The sequence below is a fragment of the Oncorhynchus nerka genome, unplaced genomic scaffold (genome assembly GCF_034236695.1).
Source record: "Oncorhynchus nerka isolate Pitt River unplaced genomic scaffold, Oner_Uvic_2.0 unplaced_scaffold_1742, whole genome shotgun sequence".
Taxonomy (NCBI): domain Eukaryota; kingdom Metazoa; phylum Chordata; class Actinopteri; order Salmoniformes; family Salmonidae; genus Oncorhynchus; species Oncorhynchus nerka.
The window spans coordinates 28071-48098 of NW_027039590.1; the positions used below are offsets into that span (position 1 = coordinate 28071).

A 20028-nucleotide genomic window follows, 5' to 3' on the forward strand; every position below is an offset into this window, starting at 1 on the left:
AACAAGACAAAGGAGAGCTAGGGGTTTTATGGATTTAATGGTCTCGTTTAAAGGTGATAGACAATACATACAAAAATACCTTTTCCAATACAACTTGTTGCCCTACAAAAAAAAACAACTGATAAATGACCTGTTTAATTGTTTCTCAAAAAGCACAGAGAAAGTTGTTGGAAAACAGAGTGGTGTAAAAGTCATTGAGATCCTTCAGCTGTTAGAACAGATGATACAAAACCGTACAAATACACACAAAGCAATAAGAAAACAAAAAAATATGAAGAGAATACGCCTGTTATAATACATATGGTGAGTCCCAAATAACACCCTATTCCCTATTTAGTGCACTACTCTCGACCAGAGCCCCATGTAGGGAATAGGGTGCCATTTGGGATGCAAAACAGATGCTTTCTGTACACCGAACCAGGGTAGAATGGAGAGAGAGAGATTACTGTTTAACGGAGAGCAGGGCTTATACTCAAAAGGGCCTCAGAGCACCACAGCTGATCTACAGTCAGTTTTGACGTTTAAATCAGATAAGCTGTGTGGATCAAGCCCTGAATGCTGATTGGCTGACATCCGTGGTATATCAGACCGTATCCCACAGGTATGACAAAACATTTATTTTTTACTGTTGTAATTACGTTGATAATCAGTTTATAATAGCAATAAAGCACCTCGGGGGGTTTGTGGAATATGGACAATATACCACGGCTAAGGGCTGTATCCAGGCCCTCCACGTTGCGCATAAGAACAGCCCATAGCCACAGAATATTGGCCGCATACCACACCCGCTCGTGCCTGATTGCTTAAAACGAACAACATTATATAGACAAGGGGGACCTGATCCTAGATCAGCACTCGTACTCAGAAATTTTGTGAGTAAGAGTCCTGAAATTTGATTTGAGAGGTCAACTCCTCAACCAGACCGCATCTGAAATTGCACCCTATTCCCTACAGAGGACACTTCTATTGACCAGGGCCGTTTATGGCTCTGGTCAAAAGTAGTACACTATATATAGAATAGGGTGCTATTTGGGACTCAGCCCCGGATGACCCCAGGAGACGCCATGTTTAAGAACCTCCACGGGAGGTGCAGAGGATCAACACCCCACACTGAGGGAATTACAACACACACACTAACTCATGTACACCAACATCCTCACACACACACACACCAGCAAAAGCTTGAAACCCTTTCCGTAACACAAATCCAGCTGTGAACCACTTCACAACCATGACCCTGCTAGCGCAACACAACCGTCCAGTCCCTCATGTTTAGTACATTCCCTGGGTTCTAGAGCTGCCTGGGGAACAGTAGCTTACCGCACCGCACGCAGGGTTGTGTTCCAGCCCTACTATAAAACACCTGATTCTACTAATGATCTGCCCCTCAGGACCCTGGTTGGCTGTATCAGGTGTGTGAATCTAGTGCAGGGCTGGAGCAAAAGCCTACAATACCCAGTAGATCTCCAGGAGAGTTGGTTCTCTATTCTAGTGGGTGTCAAAGCTTGAGAGAGAACATACAGGAGGCCCTTTAACGAAGAGGGAAGACGTACACAGGAGGTCCTGTTAACCAAGAGGGAAGGGATATACACAGGAGGTCCTGTTAACCAACCTAGTGGGGGGAGCATAGAGGAGGTCCTGTTAACCAACCTAGTGGGGGGGAGCATAGAGGAGGTCCTGTTAACCTAGAGGGGGAATAGACAGGAAGAAAAAAGGGAGGTACCATCTGAACTTATCCATAAAGGAATGCTCATTTCAGGTTTCTGTTGCAAAACATTTTCATATGTAGAGCCCAAATGAACACAACCCAAGCTGCTGAGTCTACTGGGTGGGAAGGCTGAGATTGGCTATCAAGGTCACGTTGTAATGTGGTTGACAAACAGGGGGGGGACAATACATTTTTTAAACTTTTTTTTTTCTTTTCATTTTAGATCATAAAACTATAACAGCTGTATGGAAAGACTAAACGTCTGTGATTCTTTTTTTATTTATTTTTTTAAAGACGAGCTATGTACAATAAACTACACCTACTGTAGAACTTTTCCATCTGTTAAAACATCAGGGTGGTACAGACCGGTGTAGTAGCAAGCATCGACACGTTAAGGCCATTTAAAACTACACACAGTAAAGGAAGAGGGGGGAATTTACAATAAATAAATAAATCCAACTCTTCTCCAACCCAATCTTAAATCAGCATTTTAATTTCTGCTTCAGGCTCAACTGGGAAGGGGACCATAGAAACAGAGATGACATTTTTTGGGGGAACAAGGGACTGTCGTTGCACATCGTCCAGTGACAGGATGGGGTGAGCGGGAGAGTTAAAAATCGGCTTCCTCACTAGGTTTTACCACAGTCGTCTTGATTTTGGATCTCTCAGGTCTGGAGCTAGTCAGTGTTGTAGGGCCTGGCCTCGTGAAGGAAGGGGTTTGGGGGGGGGGGGGCGTTACCTGGGGTTACCTGTGCCTGTTGAGGGCTAGTCTGATGGAGTTCTTAACCACCCGCTGGTGGTTACTGCTGGGGAGGGGAGAGGTCACGTCTGGCAGCTCCATACTGGGAAGTCTCTGGAGAATACACACACACACACATTACAAGATTTCAAAATCAACTATTAATTTGAAGACTGCTTTCATGCATTCTAGCTAATAAAAATCAAGTACCTGTGTTCTTGATGTGTCGATAGTTGGAATAGGCATAGCCTTTACCCCTCCAAGACTTTCCTGTTAAGAGAAACAAAACAAACAAAAAAAATGAATGAAATGCAATAATCGACTGACATAAAATGTCTGAATAATGTGAGGTGTGTATTTCCAGAGTGCAGTGGGTGTAAAGGAGGGTACTCACGACGTTCACTCCGTCCCCTTGCTCCTGGCCGTCGCTAGATAAAGGGAACGGCTCCTTGAATGCAGAGTCATCACCGGACACCAGCTGGAGGGAGAGAGAGGGAGAGAAGGTGAGAGACTTGACAAACATCATGACCTCATTAACCTGTGCAAAAACGCCCCCCCCCCCCCCCCCCAAAAAAAAAGTATATTTATACAGCTCCAGTGAGACAATAGTGAAAAGGGTGATTAATAAGTGCATCGACGACGTCATCCCCACAGTGACCGTACGTACATATCCCAACCAGAAACAGTGGATTACAGGCAACATCCACACGGAAGACTAGAGCTGCCGCTTTCAAGGAGTGGGACACTAATCCGGAAGCTTACAGGAAATCCCGTTATGACCTCCGACAAGCCATTAAACAGGCAAAGCGGCAATACAGGACTAAGCTTGAATCCCACTACACTCTGACGCTCAGCGGATGTGGCAGGGCTTGCAAACAATCACGAATTACTAAGGGAAAGCCAGCCGCAACGTGAGCCTACCAGAGCAGCTAAATGCCGTATGCTTGCTTCAAAGGCAAGCAACACTGAGCCATGCACGAGAGAACCTGGACTCTGTCCACACCCTGGACTCGGCTACTGTCTATTATCTATCCTGTTACCTAGTCACTTTACCTCTTCCTATACATACATAGCTACTTCCTGTATATATCCCTGTTATTACCCGCTACTTCCTCTATACAGCCCTGTTATTACCCTCTACTTCCTGTATACAGCCCTGTTATTACCCCCTACTTCCTGTATACATCCCTGTTATTGCTTCCTGTATACAGCCCTGTTATTACCCGCTACTTCCTGTATATAGCCATGTTATTACCCGCTACTTCCTGTATATAGCCCTGTTATTACCCGCTGCTTCCTGTATATAGCCCTGTTATTACCCGCTGCTTCCTGTATATAGCCCTGTTATTACCCGCTGCTTCCTGTATATAGCCCTGTTATTACCCGCTGCTTCCTGTATATAGCCCTGTTATTACCCGCTACTTCCTGTATATAGCCCTGTTATTACCCGCTGCTTCCTGTATATAGCCCTGTTATTACCCGCTGCTTCCTGTATATAGCCCTGTTATTACCCGCTGCTTCCTGTATATAGCCATGTTATTACCCGCTACTTCCTGTATATAGCCATGTTATTACCCTCTACTTCCTGTATATAGCCCTGTTATTACCCGCTGCTTCCTGTATATAGCCATGTTATTACCCTCTACTTCCTGTATACATCCCTGTTATTGCTTCCTGTATACAGCCCTGTTATTACCCTCTACTTCCTGTATATAGCCCTGTTATTACCCGCTACTTCCTGTATATAGCCCTGTTATTACCCGCTGCTTCCTGTATATAGCCATGTTATTACCCGCTACTTCCTGTATATAGCCCTGTTATTACCCGCTACTTCCTGTATATAGCCCCCGCTGTTATTAGCCCTGTTATTACTTCCCTGTATATAGCCCTGTTATTACCCGCTGCTTCCTGTATATAGCCATGTTATTACCCGCTACTTCCTGTATATAGTTATTACCATGTTCCTGTATATAGCCATGTTATTACCCGCTACTTCCTGTATACATCCCTGTTATTGCTTCCTGTATACAGCCCTGTTATTACCCGCTGCTTCCTGTATATAGCCATGTTATTACCCTCTACTTCCTGTATATAGCCCTGTTATTACCCGCTACTTCCTGTATATAGCCCTGTTATTACCCGCTGCTTCCTGTATATAGCCATGTTATTACCCTCTACTTCCTGTATATCCCTGTTATTACCCGCCCTGTATATAGCCCTGTTATTACCCGCTGCTTCCTGTATATAGCCATGTTATTACCCTCTACTTCCTGTATATAGCCCTGTTATTACCCGCTACTTCCTGTATATAGCCCTGTTATTACCCGCTGCTTCCTGTATATAGCCCTGTTATTACCTGCTTCCTGTATATAGCCATGTTATTACTTTCCTGTATATAGCCCTGTTATTACCCGCTGCTTCCTGTATATAGCCCTGTTATTACCCGCTGCTTCCTGTATATAGCCATGTTATTACCCGCTACTTCCTGTATAGCCCCTGTTATTACCCTCTACTTCCTGTATATAGCCCTGTTATTACCCGCTGCTTCCTGTATATAGCCCTGTTATTACCCTCTACTTCCTGTATATAGCCCTGTTATTACCCTCTACTTCCTGTATATAGCCCTGTTATTACCCGCTACTTCCTGTATATAGCCCTGTTATTACCCGCTACTTCCTGTATATAGCCATGTTATTACCCTCTACTTCCTGTATATAGCCCTGTTATTACCCGCTGCTTCCTGTATATAGCCATGTTATTACCCGCTGCTTCCTGTATATAGCCATGTTATTACCCGCTGCTTCCTGTATATAGCCCTGTTATTACCCGCTGCTTCCTGTATATAGCCATGTTATTACCCGCTACTTCCTGTATATAGCCCTGTTATTACCCGCTGCTTCCTGTATATAGCCCTGTTATTACCCGCTACTTCCTGTATATAGCCCTGTTATTACCCGCTACTTCCTGTATATATATCCATGTTATTTTTACTCATTGTTATCCACTTTGTATTTATTCCTCATGTCACTATATTTGATCTTTATCTCTGCATGGTTGGAAAATAAGTCATAAGAAAGCATTTCACTGTTAGTCTACGAAGCATTTGGCAGGGTTTAGTCTGGATGTGACATGTCCATCCAGGGACCACTCCCTCTCCTCACCAGATCTGCAGGGTCTCGTATCCTCTTGGGGGGTCCGTCCTGTGTGGGGGAGTGAGGTCTCTTGGCTGCAGCGGTGGCTCCATTCTGGTTCTGCTCGGTCGGGCTGGATGTATCTCTAGAGGAGCCCAGGCAGGGTACAACGCTCCTGCCTACTACTGTAGGAATGGTGCTGCCTGCTGGAGGACTCACCTGGGGGTGAAAAAACCCAATGAGTGACTGAACTTTCAAGTTGTGTTCTGTGTCAAAATCACAAAGTGGCATTCACACCAACAAAGGACATTTTGTCTTTAAACAAAATGGGGTATTGTGTGGGGCTGTCGTGTGTATTTCTTGAATCCCGTTAACGGGGAGGGAGGGGGGTAAAACAGGAGTTCTCACCACTTGGACTCCGTCCCCTTGCTCCCTGCCGTCGCCAGACGGAGGGAACGGCTCCTTGAAGGTCAAGACATCAGCCAGCTGTACACAAAGGACAGAGACGATAAGAGTGTGTGTGCACCATGACCGGTGCACATCGTTTCTGTTCAAACTGACAGGAGTCATTGTTTTCTACGGGAGCTCTAGCAAACCTGCAATACGTTTCCATGGCTCTGTTGAGTAATCTAGATGTAACCGGTGTTCTGGGGAGTTGGGGGAATTCATTTTACAATACAAATTCAACTCACCGGCTCTGCGCTGTCTTTCAGTCTCTTGGACTGATCCTCCAGCGTAGGGGAGTGGAGTCTCTTGGATCCGTTCTGGTTCTGCTCTGTAGTGCTGGTACTGCCAGGGAGAGAGACCACGCTCCTACCCACTACTGTAGGAATGGTGCTACCGACTGGGCCAGTTGGGGCAGAGGGCTTGGACTCTAGAAGGAGAGAGGAGGAAAGAGTTTAGGAGAAAGAGACAGAAGAGTGAGAGAAATGAGGGGAAAAAGAGAGAGGGGGTGAGAGAAAGGTTGATAACCAAATCAGTCTCCCCTCTCAATCAACCACATTTCAACACTCCTTTAGTGTCATTTTTCACAGCAGTGACTTTCAACAACACTAGTATGTAGACCGTGTATATCTGAGAGGAGAGACGAACGCTGGACACTCACTTGATCCAATGACGGGGATGGACAACCCCTTCTCCTGATCGGCCCTGGGTGGAGAGACGTCTGGCACAGAGGAGCTGTTCTCCACAAACAGAGAGGCTGGCAGCTTGGGGGGTGTCAAACTGCACGGGACAGAACAACAAGATAATAACATTTCATTTATTTTGTCAATTGTGGAAAGAAAATGTATACATCTGGGAATAATACATTTTTCGGGAAACAAAATCCTAAAACTTCTAGTGTCAAACGGTACCATTATGTTGAGTAGTGATGAGGTACAAGCATAAACTACATGTGACCGATCTTCTGCTGTAGCCTTGAACATATTATAAACTGGGTGGCTCGAGTCCTGAATGCTGATTGGCTGACAGCTGTGGTATATCTGACCGTATACCACGGGTATGACAAAACATGTATTTTTACTGCTGTAATTACGTTGGTAACCAGTTTATAATAGCAATAAGGCACATTGGGGGTTTGTGGTATACGGCCAATATACCACAGCTAAGGGCTGTATCCAGGCACTCCACTTTGCGTCGTGCGTAAGAACAGCCATTAGCCGTGGTATATTGGCCATATACCACAAACCCCCAATGTGCCTTATCGCTTAATTATACAAGTCTCCCTGGTTCTCCCACCGTTCTACGCGAGGAGTACCCACCTGTCGTCTGTGTCTGAGGCGGCCGGCCTGGACGGCTTGCAGGCGGAGGTGGGAGAGCTGAAGGGAGTCCCGGAGTCGGTGTCTCTGGAACTGTCCAGCTGACTGCCGTCGAGAGAGGACCGCTTGGAACTCCCGCCGTTGGAGTTACGGTTCAGCTCCACTATGCTCTGTAGGGAGGGCAGTGGGGAAAGATGGGTGTGGAGAGGGGGAAGCCAGAGGGACAAGGAGAGAGAACTTAAATACAAAAGCCAATCACATGATGTGATTTGTTCAAATGCATTTCTTAAAATAAATATATATATATGTCTAAACTACACATGAGCTTTTCTCAATGTAGCTCCCCTCAATATCCCCTCTCCTGGCCCCCTTTTCAAAACGCATTGAGAACAAGGGCAGAGGGGAGGGCCCTTGAAATAGGGTTGAGAAGGAGACAAGGAATGGCAGAAAAGGAATGGAGCTAGAGCCTCTGCCTGAAGAGAGCAGCCACCCTACCCTCTTCTTCCTCTGCACCAGCTCAACAGGAAGGTACTGGTGGAGCTGCTTCTTCTTCACGTGTGTCGCTTCGATCTTCATCCCATCCTTCAGCATGTTGATGTTGTTGGCCTGCCTGTAAACTGCAGAAAGGGGTCATTTAGAGCTCCCTCTACCAGCATAGACTGATGTAAAAGGGATAGTTGACTCAGTTTCTTTAGCATATAAGCAGTTATTCTGAGATAATTTGACAGCAATTCATGCTTTGGTTTAGTTTCCCTGGCACGGTTACCACATGCTAACGTTTTAGCATTTGTGGCACAAATCCCATTCAAGTCATGGGACCGCTATTAGTATTTTTCATATTCAAATCATCCAAAAGTATCTAGAATTGATTGTGAAGCTCAACGAAATCACTTATAGATGATTTGAACATGACGCGCCAAAAATGCTAATATCAGCCCCATGACTTGAATGGGATTTGTGCCACAAATGCTAAAAGGTGAGCATGTGGTAACAGTGCCGGGGACACTAAACCAAAGCATGGACGGTTGTCAGCAGTCTGTTACAGCCGAAGGAAACCAATAGGTCCTTTGGTAATTTGGGTGAACTAACCGTGCGAGTGTGTGTGTGGTATTACCTGTATCTGTGAAGGACTGGATGTCGTAGGTCAGGTCGATGTTGACGCTCTCTGCGTTCTCCACTTTCTTGAAGATGATCCCAATGAACCACATGGAGACAAACTCGTTCCTGTTGGAAGACCCACCACAAACATCAGATGGGTACAAGGAGATAAACTGGTTCCAGTTGGAAGACCCACCACTAACATCAGCTGGGTACAAGGAGATAAACTGGTTCCAGTTGGAAGACCCACCACTAACATCAGCTGGGTACAAGGAGATAAACTGGTTCCTGTTGGAAGACCCACCACTAACATCAGCTGGGTACAAGGAGATAAACTGGTTCCTGTTGGAAGACCCACCACTAACATCAGCTGGGTACAAGGAGATAAACTGGTTCCTGTTGGAAGACCCACCACTAACATCAGCTGGGTACAAGGCTTCAATCTGATAAAGACTGGTTCCATGTGCTGGAAGACCTCACCAAACACCCTAACATCAGCTTTGGGTACAAAAACGGAGATAAACTGATCGTTCCTGTTGTTTGAAGACCCACCACTAACATCAGCTGGGTACTAAAATGATCGATCAATAACTAAATTAAGCATAGATAAGAGTGTTTGCTAAATTACTAAAAATGTATAAAAATGCCAACTAAGGAGATAAACTGGTTCCTGTTGGAAGACCCACCACTAACATAAAGTAGTCCATTAAGTGAAATATCCACCTACGCAGAGCACAAGGCCATGCAATATAAACTCGCTCAGTGCAAAAAGGTTTTTAAAAAAGGTTTCCGTCTTGTGCCCTAATAAACACAACCCCAATATTTCTGGTGCCTTCAAACTTCAAAGGTGTGGAGCCTAAAGACTCACTCGCTACAGCTCTCCTTGTTCCCGGGGAAGGATGTGGGGTTGACGTGTGCCAGGGTGATGTACTCATTCCTCTCCAGGTTCCCCACCAGGACACGGATCTTAGACTCCACCAGACCAATCCTAGAGGGAGAGGAACAGACAGGAGGTTCATAACATTACTGGGGTCAGAGACAAATCTTTAGATTTGGCCACCTTTTAGAATGGACGCCTTGTTAGCGCCTTTGAGCATTCCATTTATCCAGTCACGACGAGAATTTGGAATATTGTACAAAGCACTGTTTAGGTTTCTGAAAATGTTGTGAACGGCTATTTGAATACTTTCTCAAGGCATAATATTGACACACTCCTTGACTTTTCCCACATTTTATTGAGTTACAGCATGGATTTAAAATGGATTAAATTGATATTTTGTGCAACTGGCCTACACACAAGACCCATAATGTCTAAGTGAAATGACGTTTCTTTAAATGTTTACAAATTAAAAGGGAAGTTTTCCAATGCCTCACAAAGGGCACCTATTGGTAGATCTGTTTTTAAAAAAAGCAGAAATTGAATATCCCTTTGAGAATTGTGAAGTAATTATACTTTGGATGGTGTGTCAAAACACCCAGTCACTACAAAGATACAGGCGTCCTTCCTAACTCAGTTGCTGGAGAGGAAGGAAACCGCTCAAGGATTTGACAATGAGGCAAATTGTGACCAAAACAGCTAGAGTTGAATTGCGGTATTGGGAGAAAACAGAGGATGGATCAACACTGTAGTTACTCCACAATACTAACCTAAACAGATTAATAAGGAAGCCCGTATAGAATTAAAATATTCTAAAACATGCATCCTGTTTACAACGGCGCAGTAAAATAAAACTGCCAAAAATGAGGCCCCCTCCCAAAAAAAATTGTAGTATGTTCCAAATACAAAGCATTAAGTTTGGGGCAAATCCAAAACATCACACTCTTCATACTTTCAAGCATGGTGGTGGCTGCATCATGTTATGGGTATGCTTGTAATCGAGACTTACCCAGAAAGACTCACAGCTGTAAATAGCAACCAGAGGTGATTCTAACATATTGACACAGGGGTGCAAATACATAGTGGTGTGAAAAGCATTTGCTCCCTTTCTGATTCCCTCTATTTTTGTATATTTGTGATACTGAATGTTATAAGATCTTCAACCAAAACATAATATTATATAAAAGGGAACCTGAGTTTACAAATAACCCCCCCAAAATATACTTATTTAAATTAACAAAATTGTGCAATGCAAATCACCGGTGTGAAAAAGTAATTGCCCCCTTACAGTAACTGGTTGTGCCTCCTTTAGCTGCAATGACAGCAACCAATGTTTCCTGTAGTTGTTGATCAGTCTCTCACGTTGCTGTGGAGGAATTTTGGCCAATTCTTCCATACAGAACTGGTTTAACTCAGCAACATTTGTGGGTTTTCAAGCCTGAACTCCTCGTTTCAATTGGGAATAGATCTGGACTTTGACTAGGCCATTCCAAAACCTCAAATTTGATGCTTTTTTAGCCCTTTTCATGTAGTCTTGATTGTGTGTTTTGGATCATTGCATAAACCAGATGTGCTCCAGCTCACAGACGGATGGCCTGATATTCTCCTGTAGAATTCTCTGATGCAGAGCAGAATTCATGGTTCCTTTTATTAAAGCAAGTCGTCCAGGTCCTGAGGCAGCAAAGTATGCCCAAACCATCACACTACCACCACCATGCTGACCCCAAACCATCACACTACCACCACCATGCTGACCCCAAACCATCACACTACGACCACAACGCTTGACCGTTGGTACGCTTGACCGTTGGTATGGGGTTCTTACGGTGGAATGCAGGGTTTGGTTTTCACCAGACACAATAGAACCCATCTCATCCAGCAAGTTGACTCAAGTTTGGCAAAAAAACACCTGGAAGCACCTGGATGATCATCAAGACTCTAGGAAGAATGTTCTATGGACAGGTGAGTTAAAAGTCTAACGTTTTTGGACCACATGGGTCACATTATGACTGGCAAAAAACAAACACTGGAAGCAAACTATTTCATTCAGGCCCTGCAATATTGTAATTATTCGCCTACCTCCTCATGCCTTTTGCGCACAATGTATATAGACTTTTTTTCTCTACTGTGTTATTGACTTGTTAATTGTTTACTCCATGTGTAACTCTGTGTTGTCTGTTCACACTGCTATGATTTATCTTGGCCAGGTCGCAGTTGTAAATGAGAACTTGTTCTCAACTAGCCTACCTGGTTAAATAAAGGTGAAATAAAAAATAAAGGCCCAATGCCTTTCATCTTTGAGGACAAGTATTTCCATTGTCAGAGCAGTCGCTCGACCATCTCGTCAATATAATAGAAAAGCGTTGCTTATACCCGTTTGACTCGTTTGGCCTGGGTTAAAATGCCCGGGGTTAAAATGCCCGGGGTTAAAATGCACAGATATTTTGTAGGACCTTAGGAGCGCCACATTCCCGTGTGAAACTAAACACTTACCATTCTAACTGGTTTTCTTCTGTGGATGCACTGGCAGTCAGAACAATATAATGCCTGTTAAAGACAAAAACACATTGGCAAATAAACACCAACTATTACAACATTCATAACCAATTAAAGTTGTAAACATTAAAAATTATGTATAAATACGTACTTGTACTTCAGGAAAAAGTTGGGTGGCTGGAACAGTTTGGACCAGTCGGTTTTCCCCTGAAGGATGTCATCTGTAACACTGAGACCTGTTGGTGGAACACATTTAGCCATCTCTTGTGGACAGACGCATGTAACATAGGATGGTATCATAGCATCCGTCAACAGAATGTGGGATGCAACGATTAACGAGGAACTTCCTTCCGGATGCGCAGACCTCCCCCCTCCCTCACTGATCATTTGGACAAATCAGGACTTCACATCTTCTGGATTTCAGAATTGGAAGGGACATTTGGCCATTGCTTTCCTGAGAGTCTCTGTTTAGGGGGGGAGAATTCTTTAGGCTGGTTATGGTCTCCTCTCATACAGATACCCCCAGAACATAATCAAACATCTGACACAATTACACAAGATTCTACTTCTAAGTTTCCCAGATGAGACATTTAGAATGACCACCACCATGTTCTATCAACAGAGTCATACAGGACCACTATACAGAATTAGCACAAGGCCTTCCTCACTGCACAGTGTAATAATAGGATGTAAGAGACAGCATTTTGAGATGAATCCTGCTGCAAATAGAGAGAAATATTGATTGATTGTTTTGGCCATTTAGCCGACACATTTATCCAAAGCGACTCGCAGTCACATCTACCTACATATTTATGTATTGGTGGCCTGAACCAGGATCAGTTGTGCCTTTTAGCTCATAATAAACACAATAATATGGACAGAGGGATGGTGGTGGGGGGACCTGATCCAAGATCAGGAGTTAGGTACCCACCGTATTTGAACTCCTCGCTCATGATGGTGCGTGTGGAAGAGGAGACGTTGTAGGTAGAGTTCTGCTGGGGGTAGGCTGGCGTGATGATGGGCATCAGGTGGTACCGGTCTGACGGATTCACCTGGAGACGGGTGGAGAGGAGAGTTGACACAGGGCAAGAGCAGCTTCATCTCACACACACACAGACACAGCATCTTCAAAATAAGCATTTTATCAATTTGTTTTGTTCATGCCATATATTTATTGTGGAATTTGTGCAACTTGAACACACACACACAAACTCAACAGCAGACACCTACTCGTGGATCCCAAACAGGTAGATTCAGATTGCTGTCTTCAGGCTGTTTCAAAAGCACAGGATTTGGCCATTCCCTACAGAACAGATTCAGTGAATTGATAACCTTTCAAAAACAATGGAGATTTCAAAGCAACAATATTTCTTTATCATAGCGGGTCATCGACTATACAGGCTACCCATATCATCATCACCCATTTAAAGCAATCAGAGCCCACATCATCATCACCCATTTAAAGCAATCAGAACCCACATCATCATCACCCATTTAAAGCAATCAGAGCCCACATCATCATCACCCATTTAAAGCAATCAGAGCCCACATCATCATCACCCATTTAAAGCAATCAGAACCCACATCATTTAAAGCAATCAGAACCCACATCATCATCACCCATTTAAAGCAATCAGAGCCCACATCATCATCACCCATTTAAACCAATCAGAGCCCACATCATCATCACCCATTTAAAGCAATCAGAGCCCACATCATCATCACCCATTTAAACCAATCAGAGCCCACATCATCATCACCCATTTAAACTAGCCAGAGCCCATACACACAGTGCCTCAGATTAGTGCTGATCTAGAGTCAGGTCTCCCTTATACATTGTGATTTAAAAAAAGGCACAATCCTAGATGAGTTTTCCTGCTTTGAGATGCTTTGTGAGTCCTGGATGTGGAATGTAAATTGAGGGTATGGGGCTCCTTGTGTACCATTTGGAGAAGACGAGGAAGAACTTGTGTACGAGAGTGGCGGCCACAGCGTTGGGGTAGAGCTGGCAGGTCCTGGCTACCAGCATGGCCCAGGAGACTCCACCCAGGAAGCCCAACATGTTGGAGTAGATCCCACGGCCTGGGGGACAGGGAGAAACATATATGCCATTTACCAGATGCTTTATTGCAAAGCAACTAACATTCATGTGAGCATAAAATGTGTTAACAAAATGGGTCATATTCAGTAGATTCAAAACAGAAAAGACCAGTCAGAAAAGACCAGTCAGAAAAGACCAGTCAGAAAAGGGGAAGTACAAAAAGAAGCTACATTTAGTTTCCCAGTCTTAAAATATATCTAGAAATGTTAGGTGTGCCTCAATGAACACGTCCCACAGTGCCCCACAGCACGCCCACAGCCGTCCCACAGTGCCCCAGCACGCCCCACAGCACGTCCCACAGTGCCCCACAGCACGTCCCACAGTGCCCCACAGCACGTCCCACAGTGCCCCAAAGACCGTCCCACAGCACGTCCCACAGTGCCCTACAGCACGTCCCACAGTGCCCCACAGCACGTCCCACAGTGCCCCACAGACCGTCCCACAGTGCCCCACAGCACGTCCCACAGTGCCCCACAGCACGTCCCACAGTGCCCCAAAGACCGTCCCACAGCACGTCCCACAGTGCCCTACAGCACGCCCCACAGTGCCCTACAGCGTGCCCCACAGCACGTCCCAGTGCCCCACAGCACGTCCCACAGTGCCCTACAGCACGTCCCACAGTGCCCTACAGCGTCCCACAGTGCCCCACAGCACGTCCCACAGTGCCCCACACCACGTCCCACAGTGCCCCACAGCACGTCCCACAGTGCCCTACAGCACGTCCCACAGTGCCCTACAGCACGTCCCACAGTGTCCCACAGTGCCCTACAGCGTGCCCCACAGCACGTCCCACAGTGCCCCACAGCACGTCCCACAGTGCCCCACAGCACGTCCCACAGTGCCCCACAGCACGTCCCAGTGCCCCAAAGACCGTCCCACAGTACGTCACACAGTGCCCCACAGCGCCCCACAGCACGTCACAGCGCCCCACAGCACGTCACACAGCGCCCCACAGTACGTCTCACAGCACGTCACACAGTGCCCCACAGCACGTCACACAGCGCTTCACAGCACGTCACACAGCGCTCCACAGCACGTCACACAGCGCTCCACAGCACGTCACACAGCGCCCCACAGCACGTCACAGTGTCCCACAGCACGTCACACAGTGTCCCACAGCACGTCACACAGTGCCCTACAGCACGTCCCACAGCACGTCCCCGGTCACACAGTGTCCCACAGTACGTCACACAGTGTCCCACAGTGTCCCACAGCACGTCACACAGTGTCCCACAGCACGTCCCACAGCACGTCACACAGCACAGTGTCCCACAGCGTCCCACAGTGTCCCACAGCACGTCACACAGTGTCCCACAGCACGTCACACAGTGTCCCACAGCACGTCACACAGTGTCCCACACAGTGTCCCACAGCACGTCACACAGTGTCCCACAGCACACAGTGCCCACAGCACGTCACACAGTGTCCCACAGCACGTCACACAGTGCCCACAGCACGTCACACAGTGTCCCACAGCACGTCACACAGTGTCCCACAGCACGTCACACAGTGCCCACAGCACGTCACACAGTGTCCCACAGCACGTCACACAGTGTCCCACAGTACGTCACACAGTGTCCCACAGCACGTCACACAGTGTCCCACAGCACGTCACACAGTGTCCCACAGCACGTCACACAGTGTCCCACAGCACGTCACACAGTGTCCCACAGCACGTCCACAGTGTCCCACAGCACGTCCCACAGTGTCCCACAGTGTCCCACAGCACGTCACACAGTGTCCCACAGCACGTCACACAGTGTCCCACAGCACGTCACACAGTGTCCCACAGCACGTCACACAGTGCCCCACAGCACGTCACACAGTGCCCCACAGCACGTCACAGAGTGCCACACAGCACGTCACACAGTGTCCCACAGCACGTCACACAGTGCCCACAGCACGTCACACAGTGCCCCAGCACGCCCAGTCACAGCACGTGTGTCCCACAGCACGTCACACAGTGTCCCACAGCACACAGTGTCCCACAGCACGTCACACAGTGTCCCACAGCACGTCACACAGTGCCCCACAGTCGTCCACAGTGTCCCCACAGTGTCCCACAGTCGTCCCACAGTGCCCACAGCACGCCCGTCACACAGTGTCCCACAGCACGTCACACAGTGTCCCACAGCACGTCCACAGTGTCACAGTGTCCCACAGCACGTCACACAGTGTCCCACAGCACGTGTCCCACAGTGCCCCACAGTCCCACAGTGTCCCACAGCACGTCACACAGTGTCCCACAGCACGTCAGTGTCCCACAGCATGCCCCCGGTCACACAGTGTCCCACAGCACGTCACACAGTGTCCCACAGCACGTCACACAGTGTCCCACAGCACGTCACACAGTGTCCCACAGCACGTGTCCACAGTGTGTCCCACAGTACGTCACACAGTGTCCCACAGCACGTCACACAGTGTCCCCACAGCACGTCACACAGTGTCCCACAGCACGTCACACAGCACGTCGTCACAGTGTCCCACAGCACGTCACACAGTGTCCCACAGCACGTCACACAGTGTCCCACAGCACGTCACACAGTGTCCCACAGCCACAGTGTCCCACAGCACGTCAGTGTCCCACAGCACGTCACAGTGTCCCACAGCACGTCACAGTGTCAGTGTCCACAGCACGCCCCACAGTGTCCCACAGCACGTCACACAGTGTCCCACAGTACGTCAACAGCACGTCACACAGTGTCCCACAGCACGTCACACAGTGTCCCACAGCACGTCACACAGTGTCCCACAGCACGTCACACAGTGTCCCACAGCACGTCACACAGTGTCCCACAGCACGTCACACAGTGTCCCACAGCACGTCACACAGTGTCCCAGCACGTCCTACAGCACGTCACACAGTGTCACACAGTGTCCCACAGCACGTCACACAGTGCCACACAGCACGCCCCCGGTCACACAGTGTCCCACAGCACGTCACACAGTGTCCCACAGCACGTCACAGTACGTCACACAGTGTCCCACAGTACGTCACACAGTGTCCCACAGTACGTCACACAGTGTCCCACAGTACGTCACACAGTGTCCCACAGTACGTCACACAGTGTCCCACAGCACGTCAGTGTCCCACAGCACGCCCCCGGTCACACAGTGTCCCACAGCACGCCACACAGTGTCCCACAGCACGTCACACAGTGTCCCACAGCACGTCACAGTGTCCCACAGTACGTCACACAGTGTCCCACAGTACGTCACACAGTGTCCCGTCACACAGTGTCCCACGTAGTCACACAGTGTCCCACAGCACGTCACACAGTGTCCCACAGCACGTCACACAGTGTCCCACAGCACGTCACACAGTGTCCCACAGCACGTCACACAGTGTCCCACAGTACGTCACACAGTGTCCCACAGCACGTCACACAGTGTCCCACAGTACGTCACACAGTGTCCCACAGCACGTCACACAGTGTCCCACAGCACAGTAAGCCCTACAGTAAGTCACACAGTGCCCTACAGTAAGTCACACAGTGCCCTACAGTAGAGTGCTGTATCCGGTTAGGTAGTTACAGGGTCAACTGTCTGCAATGGTGGTTATAATAGATGTATAGAGGGGTCTTCTGTAACTCAGCTGGTTATAATAGATGTATAGAGGGGTCCTCTGTAACTCAGCTGGTTATAATAGATGTATAGAGGGGTCCTCTGTAACTCAGCTGGTTATAATAGATGTATAGAGGGGTCCTCTGTAACTCAGCTGGTTATAATAGATGTATAGAGGGGTCCTCTGTAACTCAGCTGGTTATAATAGATGTATAGAGGGGTCCTCTGTAACTCAGCTGGTTATAATAGATGTATAGAGGGGTCCTCTGTAACTCAGCTGGTTATAATAGATTTATATAGTGACTTTCTATCAGCCCATGTAGTCACAGCTGTTTACACAGAAACTCACCTCATCCACCCCCAATGTGTAGCATCCACCTCAGTGATGCACGCTCACCACACATCAGCTATCAGTGGAGAGGTGAGGAGTGATGCACGCTCACCACACATCAGCTATCAGTGGAGAGGTGAGGAGTGATGCACGCTCACCACACATCAGCTATCAGTGGAGAGGTGAGGAGTGATGCACGCTCACCACACATCAGCTATCAGTGGAGAGGTGAGGAGTGATGCACGCTCACCACACATCAGCTATCAGTGGAGAGGTGAGGAGTGATGCACGCTCACCACACATCAGCTATCAGTGGAGAGGTGAGGAGTGATGCACGCTCACCACACATCAGCTATCAGTGGAGAGGTGAGGAGTGATGCACGCTCACCACACATCAGCTATCAGTGGAGAGGTGAGGAGTGATGCACGCTCACCACACATCAGCTATCAGTGGAGAGGTGAGGAGTGATGCACGCTCACCACACATCAGCTATCAGTGGAGAGGTGAGGAGTGATGCACGCTCACCACACATCAGCTATCAGTGGAGAGGTGAGGAGTGATACACGCTCACCACACATCAGCTATCAGCGGAGGTGAGGAGTGATACATGCCAATTAGGAATGAGGTGGATTATTAGGTGGCCATGATGGGAATTTAGCCATGACCCCGGGGTCAACACCCCTACTCGTACGATTCGTGCCATGGGAGTTTTAGTGACCACAGAGAGTCAAGACACCCATTTCACATCCCATCCCGAAAGGTGGCACCCTACACAGTGCAACGTCCCCTTCACTGCCCTGGGATCTTCCTAGACCAGAGGGAACAGTTCCCCCTATTGGCTCTCCGACACCACATCCAGCAGCTTCTGGTCTCCCATCCAGACCGACCCTGCTTAGCTTCAGAGGCAAGCCAGCAGTGGGATGCAGGGTGGTATGCGCTTGCAATGCTCGGGTAGTGTGTTCCATTCTCAGGAACACCCGTACGTAAAATGTATCAACCCATTACTTTAAGCCACTTTGGATAAAAGTGTCTGGCTATATATCATACATTACAGCCTATAATATTAAATGGTAGATATTAAATGACCTCAATATCCTAAATTATTAAAATGGTAGATATAAAATGACATATATGACATTCTATTCTAGGTGTTGACTCACGTTTGGCCCACAGCTTGATGGCCCTCAGGGTTAGTCTGAAGTTCTCCTTGTTTGGTACCAAGTACAGGATCTCATCTGTCACTCTGCAGCCTGGAGGAGGAGGAGAGAGAAGAAATCACTAGTCTCAGAAAAGTCTAATTGCTCACAACAAGAGTAAAGGGAGGGGTGTTAGTTCCACACTGATGTCATTCCAAAGCTGGTGCTGTAGTTGGGTAACAGAGTTTAACCTGACTATAGGTATGGGTACCATGTATGTAGTACCAAGTATTACTATGTCCTAGTACTAAGTAGTGCCATGTATTACTATGTCCTAGTACTAAGTAGTGCCATGTATTACTATGTCCTAGTACTAAGTAGTGCCATGTATTACTATGTCCTAGTACTAAGTAGTGCCATGTATTACTATGTCCTAGTACTAAGTAGTGCCATGTATTACTATGTCCTAGTACTAAGTAGTGCCATGTATTACTATGTCCTAGTACTAAGTAGTGCCATGTATTACTATGTCCTAGTACTAAGTAGTGCCATGTATTACTATGTCCTAGTACTAAGTAGTGCCATGTATTACTATGTCCTAGTACTAAGTAGTGCCATGTATTACTATGTCCTAGTACTAAGTAGTGCCATGTATTACTATGTCCTAGTACTAAGTAGTGCCATGTATTACTATGTCCTAGTACTAAGTAGTGCCATGTATTACTATGTCCTAGTACTAAGTAGTGCCATGTATTACTATGTCCTAGTACTAAGTAGTGCCATGTATTACTATGTCCTAGTACTAAGTAGTACCATGTATTACTATGTCCTAGTACTAAGTAGTACCATGTATTACTATGTCCTAGTACTAAGTAGTGCCATGTATTACTATGTCCTAGTACTAAGTAGTGCCATGTATTACTATGTCCTAGTACTAAGTAGTGCCATGTATTACTACATACTAGTACAGTACTATGTTCAAAGTAGTACCATGTAATATTCCTATGTACAGTGCCTTCAGAAAGTATTCATACCCTCTTAATTGCTGTTGTTCAGTATATTACTGTTGATGGATTCTATTAAAAT

General features: G+C 47.0%; 1 protein-coding gene across 2 annotated transcripts in view; it reads right to left on the reverse strand.

Annotated features, from left to right (window-relative positions):
* Positions 1-18: 18 nt before the first annotated feature.
* Positions 19-20028, reverse strand: part of papolg (poly(A) polymerase gamma) — a 28256-nt gene continuing 8246 nt past the window's right edge. For both annotated transcript variants that reach the window (XM_065015067.1, XM_065015066.1), the window contains exons 8-24: positions 18967-19056; positions 13753-13891; positions 13040-13112; positions 12741-12861; positions 11961-12045; positions 11807-11860; positions 9305-9424; positions 8453-8562; positions 7834-7955; positions 7342-7508; positions 6684-6802; positions 6271-6452; positions 5987-6064; positions 5609-5797; positions 2842-2925; positions 2658-2717; positions 19-2561 (exon numbers count right to left, since the gene is read on the reverse strand). In XM_065015067.1, coding sequence (XP_064871139.1) covers positions 2454-2561; positions 2658-2717; positions 2842-2925; positions 5609-5797; positions 5987-6064; positions 6271-6452; positions 6684-6802; positions 7342-7508; positions 7834-7955; positions 8453-8562; positions 9305-9424; positions 11807-11860; positions 11961-12045; positions 12741-12861; positions 13040-13112; positions 13753-13891; positions 18967-19056 — 1901 coding nt within the window. In that variant the 3' untranslated portion in view covers positions 19-2453. The remainder of the gene's footprint in view (positions 2562-2657; positions 2718-2841; positions 2926-5608; positions 5798-5986; positions 6065-6270; positions 6453-6683; positions 6803-7341; positions 7509-7833; positions 7956-8452; positions 8563-9304; positions 9425-11806; positions 11861-11960; positions 12046-12740; positions 12862-13039; positions 13113-13752; positions 13892-18966; positions 19057-20028) is intronic.